Raw genomic sequence first — 20,023 nt, 5'->3', positions numbered from 1 at the left:
TCTCAAAAAAAAAAAAAAAAAAAAAAAAAGAAAGGGCCAGATTTATAAGAAAACATTTACAAAGTGAAAGTGTTTAAACAAATACATTCTGATCCTGAAAAAAAAATCAATTTTACACAGAATGAAGCAGTAGCTTTTTCTAACCTAATTTCCCAACAATTCAGAGCCTCAACAAAATTGTCACTGGTTTGAATTTCTAGTGCCAAGATTGTTCGTTATTTTACGTATAAAGTTTGCTAAAGTCTTTCTTTTGCTTCCTGTAACAGTACCTTTAAGGTCATTGTCTGGATCCAGAATCTCACTGAAATTTTCTGCATGAGATAAGAATCTGGCCAAAGGTATTTTACATGGATATTAAGATGTGCCAAAAGACTAGTAATCTGGATTTTCTGAACATAATTTAAGTACCAAAACTGTTGAAAGGGAAAATCGATTCCTGATGGAGTTGGAGAGGATATATACATTCATAACTATTAGATGGCTACGATGGCCCTGGGAACAAGGATGCCCACCATACTGAGGACAGTGATCACAATACCCAAGCATAAATTATCTTGGACATTTCTTATTAATAACAGGTAAAGCTTAGCATTTAAAAAAATCCTATGGTCCTTTAGCAATATTCAACTTATATCCTAGACCAAACAATCATTATTTTAAAATTAGTATTTCAAAAATTAAGAATTCCTTAATCGAAACTTTAGGTATCAATGATATAATTTTGTGTGCTAGTTCATCAGAAAAGCAATTCATGATATTTAGTGGAGAGCCATTATAACCCTTTGTACATTTGTTAGAGCCCAAAATATTAAAATAACAAAATAGTAAAAAAAAAAAAAAATCCCAAAGGGTCAATTAAGAATGAACTTCAGTATACCACCGCCACCACAATTTTCAATGTTAATCCCAATGCCCGTACGCTAATTTACCAGTGATTTTGGTTTTTTTTTTTAACTTACATGCACAGCATGCAGACCCTCTTTCTAAGTCCATGCATGCGAATTAAATGTTCCAGTCCAATGCTCAAGAAGCCTAAGTCTGTAAAGCTTACCAGAAATGACCCCTGCAGTCAACGTGGCAGCAACCGGTGACTGCCTCTTACTCACTCTGGCAAGAAATCTAAACAGTAAGCCATCCCGGGCCATGGCAAACAGAATTCGGGGTAAAGGGAACATAGAGCCCAGAAGACTAGAACAGAAAAATTCAAAATTCACACATGAGTTATTTTAAGGATTATTCTAGACAGGTATGCACAGGTAAAGACTGGATACACGAAAATGCAGAACTAAAAAAATTCAAAATAGGAAACATTCACAAAAAAAGTGACTGAACTTCTTGTAAATCAAAACAGAAAACCACCTAGCTTTGTATTTTTAACGCAGAGTCCTTGACGAAAAAGATCCCCCGTTTCTTAAGAAAAGTCAACTCTCTCTCACCTGCCACCGCACCCGATGACAAAGTAGCAATTATTGGTGTCTTCGTTTTGGAATTGATTTGAGCTAGACATTTGAAAAGCAACCCATCCTCCGCCATAGCATAGATTACACGAGGCATTGGGAAAATGGATCCAAGAAGACTGAATAAAAAGCAAACACATGCAGTATGGCAAACATTCATGCAAGATTACATCCCCGAACGGAAATAAAATAATTGTATAATATTCAGCATGACATTTGTAATTATGAAGTCATATTATTTATATTAATAATTATGTCACATTGTTTTTAAATGCACTATGATAGGGCATTTAAAAAATTTGCTAATATTTACCATTGTGCTATTCATTATTCTGTTACAGATAAGTAGTACCCAGCAAAATTACCAGACTAAAAACAATATTGCAAGGAATTTGTATGTACCCACAATTATTACCAAATTAAAACTAAGTAATTAAGACTTAACCAAACCAATATTATTAAGACATTTTTAGCAGCAACTTAGAAAATAAAATTATTAATTTGATATGTAATTAAAGAAAAGACTAAGTAATTTTATTTCATAAGCAATAGTTGCAACCTTTATTCAATAATGATGTATTTTTTGCATTTATTGTACCAGTATTTTTTCTCACACACCCTGATATTGGATCAAGTTAGTAATAATCCCCAGCATCATAAGATAATCAAGGTAGAAAAAGGCAAAGAAGATCAATTTACGTAAATGTAGTACACAGAGGGGACCACAATGAAAAGTTAGCAACTGAAGCTTAGTAAGACAGTTTTTGCTTGAGATGCTCGGAATTACTTTTGTTTACTAGCTGCACCATTGCACACATTACTTAGTTGTGAAAAATAACCATGTAAGAGAAAACAAAAAAAGTATTTTATTTAAAAATCCTTCTTATTTATTTATTTTATTTGCAACAGAGTCTCACTCTGTCACCCAGGCTGGAATGCAGTAGTACAGTCATAGCTAGCTCACTGTGCCCTCAAACTCCTGGGCTCAAGTGATCCTCCCACCTCAGTCTCTCAAGTAACTGCAACTGGGACTAAAGGCATATGCCACCATGCTCAGCTAATTGATTGAATTTTTTGAGGAGATCAACCCTTGCTATGTTGCCCAGGCTGGTCCTGAACTCTCTGCCTTAGGTGATCCTCCCGCCTCGGTGTCCCAAAGTACTGGGACTACAAGAGTGAACCACTATGCCTGGCCCTTCTTTATCTTTAATAAGGCTCTGTTGAGCTTGGCCATAGATGAATCTTTGCCCATCCCTTCTAAGGCCATGGGGGCGTGGTATCTTCAGAGTTCAGACTTTGGAAATTACTTGAAGCTATTCAAAATAAACCTCAATGCCGGGTGTGGTGGCTCATGCCTGTAACCCCAACACTTTGGGAGGCTGAGGTGGGAGGATCGCTTGAGCCCAGGAGTTCAAGACCAGCCTGGGGAACTTAGCGAGACCTCGTCTCTATAAAAAATAAAAAATTAACCAGGTGTGGTGTCATGTGCCTGTATCCTAGCTGCTCAGGAGGCTGAGCTGGGGAGATCACCTGAACCCAGGCCTCAGTGAACTATGATCATGCTCCGCACTTCAGCCTGCTTGACAGAGCGAGACCCTATCTCAAATAAATAAATAAACCTCAACACTAGCACATGGCTGAGAAACCAAGAGCGTCTAATTGCTACTTAATATTGTCTTAATGATATGTAATTAAAGAAAAGACTATTTGTAGGAAGTTCAAATTTCAATTTAAAATTTTACATGAAATTTCCTCTATTCTTGAAGGTACTTTCTTAATACATAGAAAATAAAAGGGAGTTTGAAGGGGAAAAATAAAACTAGGCTGGTAAATTACACTAAAAGACTTCTTTTTCTAGTTTCAGACTTTTAGAAGCTTATTTTCAGTTAAAAAATTACTAATCTGGTAAAAAAGATTAATTTTCTCTTTGCAAGACTCTTCTACCATATGGCATGATAAAAAACGAGAATGAAATATCTTACGCATAATCATATGTTAATTGAAATGAGGGTAGCTCAGGAAACCTGGGAAATGAGTTCTAAAGTATTCAAACAAGCAGCTACTGAGAATCTGAAAACTTGGGATTCAATGACCCTTTTCTCTTCACATATTTATATGAATTGCCACCATTTATTTAAGAATGATAATTTCTATTTCTAGACCAACTGCACTCTGATTGGTGCTAAGAAGAAAAAGTCTCCATGTTTCACAATAAAAAGCACACTATATTTTTAAAAGACACAGCGTAAGTGTTCACTCACATAGGCTCAGTATTACTCGAACAGAGTGTAGTAAATGCAAGGTCTGTACATACATTCTCAGATGTCTGAAGAACTACCAGTATCACCAAAGCCAATGGAGAAACATTTTAGGACAAGAATCCTGAAGTTTCATAATGCCTATATACATGACTATGTGCCACAGATATGTGTGTGTGTGTGTGTGTGTGTGTGTCAATGCCACATATATTTCTACTGAAGCCTGGACCATCACTATCTTCAAAAACTGACTCTGAACTAACAGCAGGGGAGTTTATCCTTTAAGATTTTTATATGGAAATTCGGAGCAAGCTAATCAATAAATACAAAGTTGCACAATATTTTGTTTCTATTAGGATACTTTTTAAATAGACAAAAGCAAATTTTTAAGACATTGACTACTTTGTAGAATCCCAAACAGCCCCTGCCCCAGAGGCCACGCAATGTACCTTGTTGACAAGGCGCAGAGAGAACCGGCTGCGACAACGTATTTGGCAGGACCCCATCCCACATATTCAAATGCTACTGGAAGGGGGCTTTTTTCATCGAGGAGGTAGTAAGGCATCATAAGTGTTAAAGCTGCAGAGACCCCAAAATAGGCCATAAAGCAAACAAGCAAAGACGTCACAATTCCAATGGGAATAGCTCTCTGGGGATTCCGAACTTCTTCACCTAAGGAAATATAAACAAAAGATGTGCATGCTTAATAAAACATCAATACGTAAAGAAATTAAATTGTGCGAAATTCTTCCTTTCCTCCAGGGTAATTCTTCTCTGTTTTTGTCCCTTTTCTTTTCTTATCTTGGTCCATCTATTTTATTTTATTTTACATTATTTTATGTTTTTGAGACAGTCTTGCTCTGTTGCCCAAGTTGGAGTGCAGTGGCGTGATCTTGGCTCACGGCAACCTCCGTTTCCCAGGTTCAAGCAAATCTCTTGCTTCAGCCTCCTGAGTAGCTGGGACCACAGGTGTGCGCCACCACACCTGGCTAATTTTTGTATTTTAGGAGAGATGGTTTGCACCATGTTGGCCAATCTAGTCTCTAATTCCTGGCCTCAAGTAATTCCTGGCCTCAAGTGATCCACTCTCCTCAACGTCACAAAGGATTGGGATTACAGGTGTGAGCCACCGCGCCCGGCCGATCCATCTGTTTTACACGAAATCTCCTCTATTCTTGAAGGCACTTTCTTATTACATAAAAAACCAATTCCCAGAGGGAGAAAAGGAGAAGTCATGCTAGTCAGTTTCCTATCTCCAGGAAAGAAAAAAACCAACCAATCAACCAAAATCCATAACATATCAGCACTGTTAAGTGTGTAGAGACAGAATAGCAGTCTTAATCCATTTGGAAAATGATTCATCTACAGAGATTAAATGACTGCCATGCCATTCCATAGGCCCTTAAGTATGAAGGCTTCAGATGAAGTTATTTCATCTATTTGTATGAAGTTCTAATTTCAATTTAAAAAACAGTATACTTTGTACACTAATGAGATTGAATACTCAAAACGTGGTCAATTGTATGGCCAAACCAAGACATAAAAATAGAGGAGGCATTTAGAGAGTGACTCTGGCAAGGTGATGATGTTGTACAAGATAACACAGAAAGAACAGGCACAATATTTTTTCTCCCACTAACGAAGAGACCATTTAAGAACATGATCATCATGTATGGCCCACGTGACAGCACTTCTGTACAGAAGGTTAGGGACGGTAATAATGACTAACATTTATAAAGTAATCCAACAGCTTGCAAAGTATTTTTCATATGCATTATTTTAGGGAATCTTCCTACTATCTGAGGAATAGGAATTGCTCTCCGAAACTTACCAACTGGAAACCAAGGGCAGAGAGGTGCATTCTTTCTTTTTATCATTAGCAGCACGTGTCACAGCTGGGTCTGGAACTAGTGCCCTTCTTATCCCAAATCCGTCTCTCTTTCCTGGACCCTCTGCTGCCACACACGGGTACTCGTGCACGACAAGGAACACCCATTCTTCTACACTGAGCCAAGACACTGCTCTTACCAGTTGTTGCAATGCAGTCAAATCCCACAAAGGCATAAAAGCAAGTTGCAGCACCAGCCAACGTTCCTGTAAAGCCATAAGGCATAAAGCCACCAGCCCCATAGATACTTGTTCCGTTTTCAGAAGGTGGCTCTCTAAGAAAGAGAACAAACACAGTGCAAAGTCACTTTGACAGAAAACTCTCCTTCCGGTAACTTGTCTCAGACTATATCCTTGGAAGGTGGTTGTGCTTATCAGCTCTTTGAAGCTGATATACATAAAACTAAAACCTTACTCTCTTCACCTTGTGCTACAGAATGTGGTGGTGCCCCTAACAATGGTACCTAAAAATGACCCTCCTGCATCACTGACACCCAATTACAGGCTGACTGACAGCATATGTAGAAGCCCCAGACCAGCTCCAGCTGAACCCACAGCCAGGGAGGATGTTGAGAGCAGAGACTCCACATATGAGCCATGCTCTGAGACGACAAAGACCAGAAACCTCCTCTTCTCATGGATGCTTATACTTAGGAGAATCCATTCTTCAACTCATAAAGCATCAAGTACGGCAGAGTACATGTCTCTAATATTCCCTAAGGAGACATTTAAAAACATGAAACAAAACATCCTCGTCTTGATTGATAATAATGAAACTGAATATTTTATTATATGTTAAAAAACTATGTAAGTTTATAGGATACCAATTTTTTCCCTTATTGGAAAGACTAAACAACATATGTCAAGAAAAACATACAGGTGTACCTTATTCCATGCAATAGGTATTTGTGTAATCTTATGTCTGTTTGTGCAACTAAAAACATTCTCCAAAACACAAGGTCTGAAGATTACTAAAGCATTAAAAGAATACAATAGAACTGAACGGTGGTCCTGAAGGAAGAACTAAAGGATGCAGGAGTCAAAAATACTCATTGTTATTTAGCAGTGGCAAACTGCTAGGGGGAAAGATCAAGTTTTCCCAATGGTTAGGATCTTCCCTTGCTCTTCCCCTAAACCCGGAGCAGAGCTTGAGGCTCAGCAGGTGCATGGGTTCACAGAGTTGCTCCATAGGGAGCACATCTATACCTTTAAGTTTGAAGGGAGTCTGGGAAGAGTGGTCTTGGAATGGAACAGCCTCTCAGAAGGGTCTCAGAAGCAAGAAATTTGAGAACCATTGCTCTAGAAGAAAACTCACATATGCCCTCTGGTATGGTTTGGCTATGTCCCCATCCAATCTCATCTTGGACTGTGGCTCCCACAATTCTCACGTGTTGTGGGAGGGACCCAGCGGGAGATGATGAATCATGGGGGCAGGTCTTTGCTGTTCTTGTGATGGTGAGTGGGTCTCACAAGATCTGATGGTTTTATAAGGGAAAGTTTCCCCGCACAAGTTCTCTCCCCTTGTCTGCCGCCAGGTAGGACATGCCTTTTACCTTCTGCCACGATTGTGAGGCCTCCCCAGCCATGTGGAATTGTGAGTCCATTAAACCTCTTTTTCCTTATAAATTACCCAGTCTTGGGTATATCTTTATTAGCAGAGTAAAAATGACCTAATATACCCACTGAAAATATTTTCTTAAACAAGAAGGAGAAAAAAAAATCTCAAATATTTTACCTGGCACTTGCTGATATATTTTTGAGAAACTCTTCACTAATCTTCCAGTTTGCCACATTTCCTTTCACAAATCCAGCAACCATCACAAACAGAAGGACCAGAATATTAACAGCTGTGAAGACTTTATTTACCCAAGCAGACTCTTTTACTCCAAAAGACAAAAGACCTATGGAAGAAGAAACGGCATTTCCATGTTTATTTATCTTTAGGAAAGGCAATGGCATTTTGAGGCAAATACAGGGCTGCAGGATATTCTTTCACCAGTATTCATATCTTTAATTTCCATCTATCCACTTCTACTGCTAGTTCTTACTCATTAGTTAATTACCTAATCCTGAAAGGTCTTCTGAATGCAACCAACTCAATTTTGGAGGCAGGTCGTGCTCATAGAAGACACCACACTTTCTAAGAAACATAAATCTAGTAACTTTGGCTATCTTTGCCAATGATAAGTAAAGTAACATCTAATTTCAAGGTAAATGGCTGCAAACTATTTTTGCTTTTTTTGAGACAGAGTCTCGCTCAGTTTCCCTGGCTGAAGTGCAGTGGTATTATCTTGGCTCACTGCAACCTCTGCCATCTGTGCTCAAACAAGTCTCTCACCTCAGCCACCTGAGTAGCTGGGAATACAGGTGTGTGCCACCATATCCGGCTAATTTTTGTATTTTTTGTAGGGTTGCGGCTTTGCCATGTTGGCCAGGCTAGTCTTGAACGCCAGACCTCAAGTGATCCACCTGTCTCAGCCTCCCAAAGTGCTGGGATTACAGGCACTTAAGCCACAACAACTGGCCCAGTTGTGAACTTTTTAAAAGTAAACGCTAAAACATATATCTGCCATGCACACAAAATACATAAATGAAGGTAATTCTTCAATTGTGCCAAAAAAGTACTTTGTTAAACCTATTCTCGTTTTAATACTTTATATTCTGATTGTAAAAGTGATCAATTTCCTATTCAAGTACTTTGAAGACACAGAAAAAAAACAAAGATCAACCATGCTTTTCCATCCCAAGTTTTGTACACACACACAAACACACACATACACACACACACTCTTCTGTGCCAGTAAATATATAATCTCATTTTTAACAGCTGCATAATCTTAGACTATATTGAGGTACTGCACTTTTAATTCATCCCTTATTTATAGACAATTAGATCACTCTTTGTTTGTTACAATTATAAATAGCACTGACATAATAATTCTTTTATAACTATCTTTCTACACTTTCCATTTACTTCTTTACAATAATTTTTTGCAAGGTAATACTGCATCAAAGGTCTGTACTATTGGTTCCTATTATCAAAATATTCTCTGGAAAGTTTGGCTCAATTTAAAGGGTCTATTTTTTCTATTAGGTTATTCTATTCATACTGATCGGTATGGTTTGGCTGTGTTCCCACCCAAATCTCATCTTGAATTGTAACTCCCATAATCCCCATGTGTCAAGGGAGGGACCCAGTGGGAGCTAACTGAATCACAGGGGCAGGTTCCCCGGGCTGTTCTCGTGATAGTGAATACACCTCACGAGATCTGATGGTTTTAGAAAGGGCAGTTCCCCTGCACATGCTCTCTTGCCTGACACCATGTAAGATGTTCTTTCGCTACTCTGTCACCTTCCACCACGATTGTGAGGCCTCCCCAACCATGTGGAACTGTGAGTCCATTACACCTCTTTTTCTTCATAAATTACCAAGTCTTGGGTATTTCTTCATATCAGTATGAAAATGGAGTAATACACTGATTTATAAAATTTATGTATATATCAATGCCATAAGCTCTCTGCCTGTCATGTATAACACATATTTTTCCCAGTTTGTTTTTGCCTTTAATCTTACTGATTATATACATGTAGAAAAGTTATTAGAATAAAAAATAAATTTTCCCTTTTTAGTTTCTACCTTGAAAAAAAATCTCTTAAACATTAACCCAAAACATCTACTTTGTTTCCTTCCAGCATTTTTCTAATTATGTTTATCATATGTATATCTTTAACCCATCTGGTATAAGATTTGAATTATGGACCTAAGAAAATTTATCTTTTACTATTGAGCAAATGATCGCTGTGAAAAGACGATGTCACAGATTTACTTGTTTCTTCCCCATATCTATACCACCCAGCAACAAATAAGCAAATTTTTCTAAGCAGAGATGAAAGAACTTGAATTTTGTTCTTCTACCTGTGTAATTCCTAGAATCATATATTAACCATATAAAGGAAAGCTGTATGGCCAGTACAGTTCCCAACTCCATAATTGTAAGCTAGGTTAGGAACCGCTGCTATATACCTCGGAGAATAACAAAGCCACCTTTATATTTCACATAAGTTTCCCAACAGCGCATGTGCACTGTCTACTCTGAGGTCTCATCTCCCACTGGCAGATTACACACCAATGAATATCTCATCTAAACAGAGCATACACTTCCCGTGTATCTTTAGTAAAACAACTGCTTCATGTCACAAGACATTTGGTGTTACAATATGAAAAGGGATTTCCAATAGGGGGTTTTGATCTTCAAAGATTCTAAGGACAGAGTTTAAAACATAAGCTTCACCTATAATTAAAGGAAAGATATGATGGTGAATGAACATGGGACAAATGAGCCAAGGCCTGAGTCTTGCCGTGGAATTAAACTATGTGCTGATTGTGTCATAGCTTCATGCTTTTTCATCATTTAGAGATTAGAGTTGAATATTTTAAGTTCATTAAAATGATCAAATATGATGTAAATAAATAAAATATGATGTAAATAAATAAAATACAATGTAAATAATTTAACACTAGACCAGTTTCTATTTCTAAGCTAGACTGCTTAGAAACCAAAACAAAAATCAATCTTTGTTGAAAAACAATTGATGCAATTTCTCTTGACATTAGAATCAAAATGCAAAACATTTTAGACCTATACACTTTGTTCATGTTCTTATCCCTAACCCTATATAAAACATTTAATTAATGATTCACTTTTTAAAAGGTAAAGCTGTTTTCAAAATTATATAATTTTCTAGTAAACGTTTCAAAAGAGAAAGATATTTCTGTCTCACTCTTCTAACAAGGGAGAAAGCAGAGATAAAGTCGGACAAGAAAGCATGAGGCAGATTGCTCAGGGTAAAGCAAGTAAGAAGTAGGAACAGACACGGTTTTTACTTAGTGTAATCCTTGATAGGTATAAGCAGGATTGCAGGTAAGAATGAGACTCAAAATAGAAAACGTGGCCAGGCATGGTGGCTCACGCCCGTAATCCCAGCACTTTTGGAGGCTGAGGTGAGGGGATCACTTGAGGTCAGGAGTTTGAGATCACCCTGGCCAACATGGTGAAACCCTGTCTCTACTAAAAATACAAAAATTAGCCAGGCGTGGTGGCCGGCACCTGTAGTCCCAGTTACTTGGGAGGCTGAGGCAGAAGAATTGCTTGAACCCGGGAGACAGAGGTTGTAGTACCACTGCGCTCCAGCCTGAGTGACACAGTCAGATTCCATCTCAAAAAAAAAAAAAAAAAAGAAAATGTTTAAACAGTTAAAGCAAATATAAGGAGACAGAGCAGGGATTAGCTATGCCTATGAAATAGAATTGACCACCATGTGAGTGCTTACTAGGAACCAGATGAGAAGGCTGAAGGAGGCAGACACTGATACCTCTTTTTATGTATGAGCAAACTGAGTGAGGGGAAGATTATATAAACTGTTCTATGTTCTGAAGGGAGTGAGTGGCACAGCAGGATCGAAATCTGGTTATTCGAATTCCTGTGCCTCTTAAAACCACTGTGCTACCATACTGACAAAAACTGAAAAATCCTAGTACTAAGTATGTTTGTCTATATAATGTCAACATTACAAAATGACAGGTGATTTGAACTTGCTTCCTTTACAACCAAAGGCCTATGTTATATAGATGAAGGATGTCAGAAAAACAGAATTTGTTCTAGAAATTGCAAATATCCCTAGTTGTATCTAGTAAGATGAAACAATGCCAAGAAAGTATACATTCTTCCTTACTGAAACCACCGCTATTCCTGCAAACCTGCAATTAATTATTAAAAAAATCAATGTCCTCATCCTATTATTTAGTGTGTACCAGGTGCCATTTACTCAGAAGCGCTATTTTTACCACTGCACACAATTTAGACTTAGGTTAAAATGTGATTCCAGCTAGTGATAAACCCCACAGATGTCTAACAGTAACATAAATGTATAAATATACTGACCTTGTCTTGGGAACTCAGGCCCCAAATTCAGAAGTAACCTATTTTCCTGAGACAAATAGTGTGGCTCATCCTGGGGAGAGGCATAACTGGTTTTCTTACCTGCTAGAAGTAATATAAGGCATACAGCAAAAAAATCAGGATATTCTGCAAGACCGGTGTAATTCATTCTGAAGTATGTCCTCAAAAACTGACCAATCTGTTTACTAAGAAGTTCATCAAAGGTGCCACTCCAAGCTCTTGCAACACTTGACGTACCTTCCCAAAACAGAACAGAGGATACGAAGTCACTGGGGGCAAATTAACATAGCATTGTTTGCTACTCTATTAAAGGATAAACATGAGTTCACAAAAGATTGAAAATTTTAATCACATATACAGTATCTGGATATTTATAATCATGCAATAGTCATCAAATGTTCAAATCCATAACTGTGGAATGTGGTAACTTTAGTTGCAATAAAGAATTATAACTTAAAAAGTCTGCAAGTCCATTAAGAGGCATAGTCAAAGATGAAGCAAAAATCACAGAATTGTGTGGCTGGGTGCCGTGGCTCACACCTGCAATCCCAGCACTTTGGGAGACCAAGGTGAGTGGATCACCTGAGGTCAGGAGTTCGAGACCAGCTTGGTCAACATGGTGAAACCCCGTCTTTACTAAAAATGCAAAAAATTAGCCAGGCATGGTGGCAGGTGCCTGTAATCCCAGCTACTCAGGAGAATCGCTTGAACCCTGGAGGCGGAGGTTGCAGTGAGCCAAGTTCACGCCACCGCACTTCAGCCTGGGTGACAGAGTCAGACTGTCTTTAAAAAAACCCCAGGAAATTCTGTAATTAGAAGGAGACATTTTAGACATGACAAAAATGAGACACACAGACATCAAGTGATGTACCCAACACCTACAACTGAACCTAAGGGCTGTGACACAGGGCTGCGAATTCTTCCATTCCACACGTTAGACTTCTTTTTGAAACATACCTATCACATATGATAAAATGAGATTCCAGCCAGTGATGAAGGCCCACAGCTCTCCCACAGTCACATAGGTGTACAAATATGCAGACCCCGTCTTGGGGACACGGGCCCCAAATTCAGCATAGCAGAGGCCAGCCATCACCGAAGCCAGGGCAGCAATGAGGAAGGACACCACGATGCTGGGGCCCGAGTCTGCCTTGGCCACCTCCCCAGCGAGGACGTAAACCCCAGCACCAAGGGTGCTTCCAACGCCCAGGGCAATGAGGTCCATGGTGGATAAGCAGCGGCATAATTTAGTGTCTTCTAGATTGTCCAGGGTCACGATTTTTCTCCGGATCAGACATCGGGCAAAGGTCAGCGCGGCTCTGCAGGGAATCATTGTGACGTCTGATGAAGGCAACCTGAGCAGAAGGGAGGAGGTTAGAAGCTGATCTGGAATCATCATCCCTCCCTTTGGTGACCCAGCTTCCAGGCACAATTAGAGCGAGGCTGTGTGTGCGTTTCACTTGTTAGAAGAGATGTAGTGACCCAGAGCAGTCAGAAGGAAGGTTTAATAACCAGAGCCTCGAATTTCCTGTAGTTCAATTTCCTGTAGACACATGTCCGCTTATAAGAGACTGCAATAAATGGCTTATGTGGCAAGCAAAGGAATATAGCAGCCTTGGGTGATTAAAAAGATTTGCCATTCTTGTTCGCATATTATAATTTCGTGTTTTTGTTTTTGTTTGGAGACAGGATCTCACTCTGTTGCCCAGGCTGGAGGGCAGTGGCACAATCTTGGCTCACTGCAGCCTCAACCTCCTGGGCTCAAACAGTCCTCCCACCTCAGCCTCTGGAGTAGCTGAGCCTCAGGATTATGGGTGTGAGCCACCATGTCCAAGCTAAAAATTTTCAAAGGATATGTTGATAGAAATATATTTCAGAGATGGCTAATTTCGTTCTCACTACAAGGAAGGGAGTGAATTGCCTCATCTTTTAGGTTCTGTCCATCTGTACTTCAACTATCCATTTAACTCAGGTTCTTTTTTTTTTTTTTTTTTTGATAGGGTCTCACTCTGTCAGCCAGACTGGAGCACAGTAGCATGAACATTGCTCACTGAAGTCTCAACTTCCTGGGCTCAATCAATCCTCCCGCCTTAGTCTACTGAGTAGCTGGGTCCACAGGCATGTGCCACCATGCTCAGGTAACTTTTTTATTTTCTGTAGAGATGGGGTCTCACTATGTTGCCCATGCTGGTCTTGAATTCATGGGCTCATGCAATCCTACCTCCTTGACCTCCCAAAGCGCTGGGATTACAGGCATGAACCACCATGCCTGGCCCAGATTTTTCAGGCCTTACTAAACACCAGGAATTGTGCTGGGAATATGTGTAGAATGATGTCTTACATAGATGGGGTCTCTAGCCTTACAGGACTTAGCTATCGTCTCAAAGCACGTAAAAACTTAATCATTTCGTACTCTCCAGATTTATCAAGCACGTGTGAGCTTCTCTGTTTTCATTTTAAATAATGAATGTGAAGTAGACGTGAACTTTTTCGAATTTTAAAAAAATCACCTCTCAAAGTTTGCTGAAATCTAAAACTGCCATTCAACCATGCTTTAAGTATGAATTCGTACTAAAATACACAAGCTTATTATATTTCAGATTTCTAAATAAATAAGTCCAAAGTCCATGCCAAATATTATTCTACGTTCTTTTAAAAATGGAATGAATAAAGTAGACAAAAAGTCACACTCCCCACCTCCTGCAAGCCTAAACAATCTAACACTGAAAAAACATCAGGTTACAAAACAAGGTAAGAATATTAGTTAAGAAAAAATACATAGGCATATATTACAGTAAAAAGGCTTAAAGCAAAACATATCAAAATATTAAGAGTAATTATATTTAGAAGATGGGTTCATCTCTGTATTTCATATATTATATTGCTAATACCTATTTCTAATTTGTCTCCAATGAATATGTACAACTTATATGCAAAAGAAATATTAAAAATGAAAGAGCTGTACATGCGATTGTCTACCAAAACATATAACTTAGCAGATTAGGAAATAGCTGAGGAACATTATCCACACATCAATATAAATATAAATACAAGCTTCCAATAGTGAAAGCAGGTAAGTCAACGAATATGGAGAAAAGCCTAAGGAGAAATGAAAAAATAGGTGAAACATTCCTCGATGATAAAAATAAACTTTTACACATCTTCAGTATCTTCTGTGCCACCTGTCAGAGTGCCAAAGCGTGATACTTCACAAACGCTTGTGGGAAAATCTGCAAATATGTTGACACCTCCAGTTTTACCAACAGTCAGGTTTTCAAAGTCAAAACTATCAACACTTCCATAAATCAAATGTATATCAATTTCTACCACTGGCTAACCCTTAAATAGCCCGTTCTCATATAGCTAGAAGATAAGTGTTCTGCTTAAAAAGAACCGAGAAGTAAAAAGTGGAAGTTACATAAAGGCCAACCGAGGGGGTCAGGAGGGATGGGAAAGGTAGTTACTAAATGCTGAGCTTCTGTAATATTTAAGCATTTTTATACAGAGATGCACAAAGACCAAGGATTAGGGACCACGGCCAACTGAAAAGTGCTCAGAAACAAAGACACACTGAAGTTCACTAATGATTTAAGATCACGTGAAAATGGGACATGTCATATACAACTTTGGGAACACAATTGATAAACAAAGTGCAGCATATCCATTTGTCATTTAACCAGATAAAACATGCCTATGGTGGAGGACTGAATTAACCTTGACTTTTATGAGTAAAAGACATAAATTCTACAACTATTGCATATTTAAAGAGAAAGGATCTGGAAGGAAGCAAGGAAAACCAAGGAAAGATTCGGGGGCTAACAGGATTGTGGGTAAACTTTTTTCAAATCCTTTTTTCCTGGTACTATGATTATGATGTTATTTGTGAAATTTCTAAAGGAAAAACAGCATAAAAAGAAAAGAATAAGCAAGTCGACCAATAAACAAACCTCCTTTGAAAATGTTTTATTATTAAGTTACCCAAAATGAATAAATTAGTGATGGTCATCTCTTCAATATGAAATTGAATTTAATTCACTCCAGATTACACAGGAAGCAGGACTGCTTATAGAAATGCACAGCTTTAATCAGATAAGATATGATTTCTACTGATTCTTTCCTATTTTTTTTTTCTTTTTTGGAGGGGTTGCGGGGAGGTCTGTGTAGGCAAAATACTTCTTTCCCATTAAAGATGAAAAATATTTTATGTGTAGTCAGGTTTTCTATGTTGCTCTGGGGAAAAAAGACAACGATCCCATTTGTCAAGCATTCATTTGCTTTTGAGTAATTAGAAAAGCATACGTCAGAAACTTCTCAGAACTGGCAGGTTACTCAATGTCCTCTGCAAACAATCTCAACTACGCACAGCCTGGTAAAACACGGATTGCAAAAGCCACAACACAGAACTAATTTTGTAGGACTATAATGGGATGGGAGAAAAGGAAGGAACAAACATATTGGGTCAATTTAATGAGTCACTATTAAACAAACACTTATTGAGTTCTAGCAGGTGTATCATGCAGTGCTTCGTAGACGACGAAAGTGAATCTCGTACTTTTGTAAAATACGCTTTTGTCAAGACACACTGATATATGAAAATAGTGTGGCAACAAGAGAATGAGAAAAAAAATTGTGTCTAATATTAGTGATATAATGTGGTATGTACATATTTTTGAAGTTTTTATAACTTATTCAACATTTAAAAAAAGATACGTTCCCTATGTGAAATGGTTATGACCATCTTACTCTCATTTTTACAGAGGACTTTCACTGCCCAAAAAAAACCATCCCCCCCACTTATACAACAAATACAAACGCAGAGATAAAATGCAGGGGTTTTGGAGGTGATTCCTTTACTCTGGAGGGCACAGACTTTGCTTTTCCAGGAGATGATCTGCACTGTTGGAACCACTGTCAGTTATTGCTACTGTGACCAAGGACTCATATTTAATAAGCAACCTACATGCATGTAGTAGAAGAAAAATGATGCAGATTTTGGGAACAGGCCCGTACAAAACTCACACCCATATCCTTGGCCTTAGAATATAAGGCTCTAATCAATATCCCTATGAGGTCACAAGTGATTCTGGCAATCCCAGAAATATATATCTTTCTTCGATAAGCAAGTATTTTATTAATTGCTGAGACAGTGGCGTCTCTTGAGGAAGACAAGTATGTGCATATTAGCTTAGATCAGAAAACAGAATTAGCGAAGGGAGGGCTGGAAGGAACTAGCAATATGCTGTGCTGCAGAAAAGTCTCTGAATGATTTTCATGAGCCCAATGATACATGTGGATCGTTCTTAGCCCCCACCCCCATTCTGCCCCAAACTTAAGTATGACCATTTCTAGGCACCTTATTCCTTGATAAAGCCCTATTAATTCTTGCCAAAAAGCTAAATTCCTTCCTCAGCAACTTGAAATTACCTCCTTCTAAAACTTCTTCAGCCCAGGCCATCAACTTGACAGCACAGAATTTTAGGTCTAGTAAATCCCTAACCCTGATGACATTAACAGAGCAAACTTCCTTTCAACGACCCCCAGAAATCTTTTCAAATCTGCCAATCATAGTCACAAGTTGATCCTGGATTCTCACTGTAGTTCAAAAGTTTGATGTTGCATTGAGTCACTTAGAAACGAATCTTTCCCTTCCTCCCCTAAGTAAAGGTTGACATTTCAAACTTAATCTTCTATATCAGTATCCCAGGCCCTGACAATAAATCTTACAGGAGAAACTAGCTGGCGCAAGCCAGTGGGGCAGGTGTTCCAATAAACCCTCAACAAATTAGTTTGTCCAAATTATAACCAATTTTTTCTTTCTTCATTCCATTTGCTAGTTTCGTGATGAGACATCTGCTCTTTCTGTTTTAGGACTGATGGGAAAAAAAGTAATTACATCACATAGATAAGTAGGGATCTTTACTGCATTGTTTTTGCCCTAGATTTTTTTTTATTTTTTATTTTTTATTTTGCAATCTACAACGTTAAATTTCCAAGATAAATTTTCAAATTATAATGTGGGTTAAATAATGCAGTAAAGGGGAAAAGATATAGCCATAATACCATGGATTTATTGACTTTTATTCTTTTTGCTAAGTTTTGAGAGATTAATTTCTTTAAAAATTCATCAGAAGTATAATGTAGGATAAAAGACTATCACAAGTGGTAACTGTTCAGCCTTGATTAGCAAAAACAGAAACCACAAACCTTTGCATTCAACACTTAAGCCTGAATTTTTCTGGAAAAACAAAACACTCTTCCATATTCACTTCACTTTTATTGGGTCTAAAACTTACCTTTTCTCCAAATCAAGTTTTCTGAACCATTTCTTCCTCCAGGGTTTTCTCCAGAGAAGTGCATGCGAGTGTAGACATAGGTAAAAATGAAAAACGCAACTGAAGCCACTACAAAGTTACAACCACTGTAGTAATAACATTGATATTTTCTCCCCTTTTATACCAAATCAGTACTGCCAGGAAGTTAGACTAAAAACATATTATTTCAAATTTTCTGATATAGAATCCAGACACAGGCAAGCATTTTTCCTAAAGACATTCAACAAATAAAGGGCTGATAGAGAATTCTGGGAAGTCTATGTAAAGACAGCTGGTGCTTCCAAATATGTGACTCCATTTCACTTTAGTAAAAGCAACATTACAGTGGGAATAAGGCATACGTAGTTAGCTCAAAGAGATGCAGAAAAAAAAATTAAATGAAGCATCCAACTTTTGTGTTTAGGCTTGGGGAACAGAAGCAGCAAAAACCGAAGAAGGCAAAGCCCTTGGCACCTTGGTAACCGGAGTCCCTGCCCAGTCAGCACTCTGCATTCCCGACCAGAGCTCGGTGGCAGGCTTGGGCACCAGGCGGATGTCCATGCCCACAAGGTCTTCAGCAATCTTTGGCTAGTATGTCACTCTGACTGCCAGTGGGTACAACCTGTTCCCTCTCCCCAAGCTGCTAGGACCTGTCACCTTCTATGTGCCATGGCAAACATGAGGAATGGCCCTTTCCTTAATTTTTTACCTTACCTGGGATTCCACCACTGCCTCCTACCCTCCCCACAGCACTGTCTTCACACTCCCAAGCCACAGATCACTGGACCAGAGAGACACCTGACTCAGGGTTAAACAGTCAAAGGCTGGGAATGCTCAATTAGATGTTCTTAAAGCTCTTAAGCACAAAATAACCGAGTTGGTCAAATGGTCCAGTGCAGGCTGAAGTCACACACACTGGGGACCAGCTGGACAAGGTGCAGAAACCCACAAGCTGGCAGTAGAAGCCACACAGAGGGGACTGGGCACAGCGGTTCATGCCTGTAATCCCAGCACTTTGGGAGGCTTGAGGAGCACTTGAGGTCAGGAGTTTGAGATCAGCCTGACCAATATGGTGAAACCCCATCTCTACTAAAAATACAAAAATTAGCCAGGCATGGTATTGCGTGCCTGTAGTCCCAGCTACTCGGGAGGCTGAGGCAGAAGAATTGCTTGAACCCGGGAGGCAGAGGTTGCAGTGAGAACCGTGCCACTGCACTCCAGCCTGGGTGACAGAGCGAGACTCCATCTGAAAACAAATAAATAAATACAATAAGCCATACCATGGTCATTCAGAGTAGGGCAGAGTTGGGAAAGGCAGCTGCCCCAGCAGGGAGGCAGGGAAAGACGAGCCTGGGGAGCTTTTCTGTCCCCCCGGGCCTTGCTGCGCTTCTAATGCTGTGTGTGCGAGATTCCCTGACATGGTTTGGACACACCTCCTGGGCACTTCAGCTATTTAGAGTGGTCTCTGTTCCTTGAAACCAGAAGCTACTGGCGAAGGTCAAGATGGTACTAAGTGAGCCTGCTTCACCCCACTCTACTCCCACTGTCAACTCTTCCAATCTGCTACCTTCGGCCATTTCTGCTACATTTCCTGAGAATTCCTCTTCTTTCCAAAAGGTGGTTTCCATGGTAGAATAACTCAAATTTGTTCACTTTCCAATATGGTACTTAAAGTGTTTAACCTGCATTAGTTCTGCCCTTTACCCACAGATGTATGTACTCTCTCCTTGAAAAAATAGCTTGACATAAGGTAGAATTTTTTCTTTTTTCTTTTTTTTTTTTGCGGGGGACGGGGGAGGGGGCGCAGGCTGGAGTGCAGTGGTACAATCTTGGCTCGCTGCAACCTCCGCCTCCTGGGTTCAAGTGATTCTCCTGCCTCAGCCTCCCAAGTAGTTACAGGCACCCACCACCACACCCAGCTACTTTTTTTTTTTTTTTTTTTTGTATTTTTGGTAGAGACAGGCTTTCGCCATGTTGGCCAGGCTGATCTCGAACTCCTGACCTCAAGTGATCCTCCTTCCTTGGCCTCCCAATGTGCTGGGGTTACAAGCGTGAGCCACTGCACCCGGCCAGAAAATCTTTTCTTTTTAGATATACACACAACCAATCTGGATTATCGGTAACGCCATTTCTCCCAATGCCCACTATTG

At 39.2% G+C, this 20,023-nt stretch overlaps 1 protein-coding gene across 10 annotated transcripts in view; it reads right to left on the bottom strand.

The window, feature by feature from the left end:
- The window catches only part of SLC7A2 (solute carrier family 7 member 2), a 75,251-nt gene that overhangs the window by 15,579 nt on the left and 39,649 nt on the right, over positions 1-20,023 (bottom strand). For 7 of the 10 annotated variants that reach the window (XM_009212571.3, XM_003902464.3, XM_017961792.3 and 4 more), the window contains 6 exons: positions 12,520-12,917; positions 11,644-11,799; positions 7,338-7,503; positions 5,744-5,877; positions 4,165-4,387; positions 1,437-1,576 (listed from right to left, as the gene is read on the bottom strand). In XM_009212571.3, the coding sequence (XP_009210835.1) occupies positions 1,437-1,576; positions 4,165-4,387; positions 5,744-5,877; positions 7,338-7,503; positions 11,644-11,799; positions 12,520-12,895 (1,195 nt within the window). In that variant the 5' untranslated portion in view covers positions 12,896-12,917. Of the gene's footprint in view, positions 1-1,051; positions 1,189-1,436; positions 1,577-4,164; positions 4,388-5,743; positions 5,878-7,337; positions 7,504-11,643; positions 11,800-12,519; positions 12,918-17,855; positions 18,922-20,023 lie in introns of those variants that run through there. The other 3 variants (XM_009212575.3, XM_009212577.3, XM_009212574.4) reach the window with 2 other exon arrangements.

Source organism: Papio anubis, chromosome 8 (genome assembly GCF_008728515.1).
Source record: "Papio anubis isolate 15944 chromosome 8, Panubis1.0, whole genome shotgun sequence".
NCBI classification, from domain to species: Eukaryota; Metazoa; Chordata; class Mammalia; order Primates; family Cercopithecidae; genus Papio; species Papio anubis.
Note: the sequence above shows the minus strand (reverse complement) of the source record. Positions and strands in the feature narration are given on the sequence as shown.